This window comes from Hydra vulgaris, chromosome 01 (genome assembly GCF_038396675.1).
Source record: "Hydra vulgaris chromosome 01, alternate assembly HydraT2T_AEP".
In the NCBI taxonomy this organism is placed as follows: domain Eukaryota; kingdom Metazoa; phylum Cnidaria; class Hydrozoa; order Anthoathecata; family Hydridae; genus Hydra; species Hydra vulgaris.
This window is the reverse complement of record NC_088920.1, coordinates 55,021,841-55,025,917: the sequence shown is the minus strand read 5'-3', so window position 1 is coordinate 55,025,917 and position 4,077 is coordinate 55,021,841. Positions and strand designations below refer to the sequence as shown.

Below are 4,077 nucleotides of genomic sequence, written 5' to 3'. Positions count from 1 at the left end.
AATTTTTGATGAAGAAATTTGAAAAGATTAATATTAGATAATAATAATAGTGCATGTTGTTTAGATTTCGGAGAATATAAGAAAAAGAAATCCATATAGAAAAGATGCTGCAAAATCAGCGGAATTAAGTTTGGAGTTGGAATTTAGTCCGGACACGAGCAAAGATTCATCGTTTGATTCAGATTTTGACCCAGGATATGGGCGTTTTGTGAGTCTGATAGTATAATAAAAGTTGAGATTCTAAGAGGTATTATTTCTGGTAATGTTGCCCTAATTGCTGCAATTACTAATATTTCTCCCAATATTTTGACAAAAGTTACTGCTGCAATCCTTGATAGTTCTGGCGTTGACAACAGCATCTAATAAGATGAAACAAACGGCTCAAGAAACGGTTATTATTGGTAAAGAAGATGTCGAACTTAGCATTCAAGCGTCTCCCTACCCATCATTCATTTTGATCGAAAAACACTTTTCGAAATCAATAATGGAAAAAAACTAAAGCATGACAGACTAGCTGTTCTGGCAACTATTGATAATGAATCGCATCTTTTCATTGTTACACCATTAGTCTCTTCATCGGGGAAAGATTAGAGTGAATGAATGAGAATGAATGAGAATGAATGGAGTGATAAAACTCCTAAAAGAGTAAAATCTTGAATCAAAGATTGGATTACTTTGTTTTGATACAACATCAAGCAATAAAGGTATACATAAAGGATCTTTAATAAGAATATCTACTGCGCTAGATAAGTATCTAATTCTTTTGGCTTGCAGACATCATGTTTCTGAGTTGAGAAACACACACTTCTGTGAAGCTGTAACGAATGAAAAAACTACGACCCCTGATAATCCTCTGTTTAAACAATTCAAAAACTTATCTATGCAGCCTCGATTTCGAGTGTAAACCATTTTTGCTAGTTAAGTTTTCTTCGGAAGAAGTTAAGGGAATTGTTGTTGAAAAAGCTGCTAGAGAATCTCTTGACTATTGTAGGTCTTACTAATCAAGAAATGATATTGTCAAGGAAGATAGAAAAGAGTTAGCAGAGCTAGTGGTCAGCTATCTTTCTGCTTTTAACACTAAAATTAAAAAGACTGGAGCTATTCATCATGCAAGATTTCTTGGGAAATCTCTACACAATATTGAGCGCATTTAAAGAAAAAAAGTCAAGTTACTTGGGAACTATTTGGAGCTTTTTTCGGGTTTATATATATATATATATATATATATATATATATATATATATATATATATATATATATACACAAACACGTTTACTAACATTCAGGTATTGGTTTGCACAAACAAAGAGATTTTATGCAACCTTTGTTTGAGCTTATTCAGAATAATTTGTATTTGTTTGGGGTATTTAAAAAAAAAAAAAAAAAATTAATATTTATGCAAAAAAGCAAATGTAAAGTCTAATTTAGAAAAGGTTGTCTTGTTCATCTAAATGTGCCAATTTTAAAATAAAAAAACAAAAACGAGAAAATTTGATACAGAATTTGTAAGCAATGTTAAAGACTTTAAATTAAGATTGACGAGGCAGTTTAAGAGACCAAGCAAAATATACCTTTGTGGAATAATTCGCCATTGGTTTTAAGCAATTAATTTAAAAGCTTTAGGTTAAAAACCCCATTTGAATTAAGAAATCTTTTGAAAAATATATTATTTTATACTTTTATGCAAAAAATTTTCATAAACTTGTGAACTACTTTTTTAAAAAATGGTTAGGTTTGCTGAGCTATATAACAATTTAAATTGAAATGACCAAGAAACTAAAAAAGAAACTAAAACTTTTAATTAAAATAAGAAGAACTTGTTTGTAAGAATGTTTATTAGAATATAGATATGGCTACGTACAGTGACGGATCCAGGGGGTGATGGGGTATGCATCCCCCTCCCCCCGAACCAGAATCTGAAAGTCTTAAAATATCATAAAAATTGAGAACTTTTTTTTTTGTAGGAGACGCGAAACACAAAGATATTTTAACATCCCCCCCCCCTTGCTCCACCAAAAATTCCTGGATCCGCAACAGGTTACGTACAATATAGAATCAAATGTTATAGATCGGAACATAAATGTTTCTACATGTGGTCAGTGTAAATTAAGTTTAAATGTAAAACAAAAAAAGAACTGTTGATTTTAACTTACTTGGTTCTGGAAAAATAATTGTACTGCTGAAAAAATAGCAAATACCTTTTTATAAAAAATAAACCAACTTTATCTACTGACTTAGTTTCATGATATCGTTTAATTGGTTTAAAAATACTCAGCTCTGTAGTTTCTATTTAAGAGATCCAAATTATATATGTCCAAAGTAAAACACTCCTAACACTCAATCACAATAAAAGGTCTTCAATAGAGAGCAGACGCGTTTTAAAGCTTAGAAATTTTTTAGCTGAAACATTTTTTATTTTTGTTGTTATTTTTACTATTATTAAAAACTTTTTTCTTCTATTTTCTTGGTATCGTTCAAATTCTTGTTATGGGTATAAACTGTATCGAAAAATTATTCTCTGAAATGCTTGAAAAGCAAAAAATCGACATCCTAAACAAAACTAGAAGATTATTAAAAGAGCACGAAAAAATATTTGCTTCCATAACAGCTTCAAACATGAAAATTATTACTGAACGACTTAATAAGAATGATAAAGATAATATTGATAACTCAACTAAAATAATTGCCTTTACAAATGAGCTTGAATTAACAAATAATTCCGTGACGTTGTTGGTAACTGAATTCAGTGAAATGCAGAAATTTATTCATGCAAACGATGATATTATCTCAGGTAAATTAGAACTACTGAAGAAAAAAACAAAAGAAATTAATAACAAGATAAAAGATAATAGTGAGATCACAAAAATAAAAATTAAACTTAGGGAAATAGAAGACCGCTTAAGAAGAAATAACTTGAGAATTGACGGATTAAAAGAAAGTGAAAACGAAAATTGGAATGAGACTGAATTAAAAGTGCAAAAACTCTTCGAAGATTTACTTGGATTGAAAAATATAAAAAATGAACGGGCCCATAGAACTGGGATTAGAGACTCGAAAAAGATTAGAACAGTTGTTATAAAACTTCTAAATTATAAAGATAAAGTTGCTATTTTAAAAATCGTCCAAAAATTAAAAGGAAAAAAAGTTTACGTTAATGAAGATTACTGCGCAGAAACAATACTAATAAGAAAAGATCTAAAAGAGCGAATGAAAAAGGAACGAGAGCTTGGCAAGTTTGCAATAATATCTTACGATGAACTAATCGTCCGTGAGTGGATTCGAAAGGAAAAGTAATTTTTTTTTTTTTAAATTTATTCTTGTTATCTTAAGTTTATATTTTTGGAACCTAATCGATTATTTGGGAATAATTTTGATAATAGCGCTTTTAATAATATTAAAAACATAAATAATCATGAACCTTTCCTAATAAACAAATATATACCGTTAAAAAATCAATCAGATATAGATATTAAATTTTATAATGATGAGGAGGGATTAATAAATATAAGTCCTTACGATAGTTCAGATATCTCAAGTATTACTGTTGACATAAATTCAACTGCATTATCTATCCTTCACCTCAATATTAGGAGCCTCCAAAAAAATTTTGAAAAATTTAAACAAGTTAAGAAAAATTGAAAATAAGGAAATTGAAAACAATTCTTCTTTTCAACTTAATAATTATAAAGTTTTTCCTCAAATTAGAGACTCAGAAAAAACAGGTGCAGGATTGTGTTTTTTAGTCCGCAACTCTTTAGATTTCAAACTACCCAAAAATTACTTTGCTGTTACGCATGGTTTAGAATTGTTATTAATTGAAGCTGTAAACAAAACTTGCAAGAACGCGTGATATACAGACCGCCTTCTGTACACGTTATATACAGACCGCCTTCTGGTAATAAAAAAGCATTTAACAAACAAATTAAAGGCCTAATTATAAGCGAAGAATTATGTGGCAAATGCGTTTACTTCGTAGGCGACCTGAATTTAGATTTGCTTGAATACAACAAAAACAAAGACGTCAGAACTTTTTTCAATATTATGTTTCAAAATGGATTTATTCCAACTATTAATAAA

The 4,077-nt window shown here is 29.3% G+C and overlaps 1 protein-coding gene across 1 annotated transcript; it reads left to right on the top strand.

Annotated features, from left to right (window-relative positions):
- Positions 1-2,487: 2,487 nt before the first annotated feature.
- LOC136074559 (uncharacterized) lies at positions 2,488-3,294 on the top strand. Its single transcript, XM_065786891.1, has one exon. It carries the CDS (start codon positions 2,488-2,490, stop codon positions 3,292-3,294), a length of 807 nt encoding a protein of 268 aa, XP_065642963.1.
- Positions 3,295-4,077: the final 783 nt, after the last annotated feature.

Bases quoted from the DNA above. Each gene is read 5' to 3' on its own strand.
- LOC136074559 (XM_065786891.1), top strand. From the start codon at position 2,488: ATGGGTATAAACTGTATCGAAAAATTATTCTCTGAAATGCTTGAAAAG.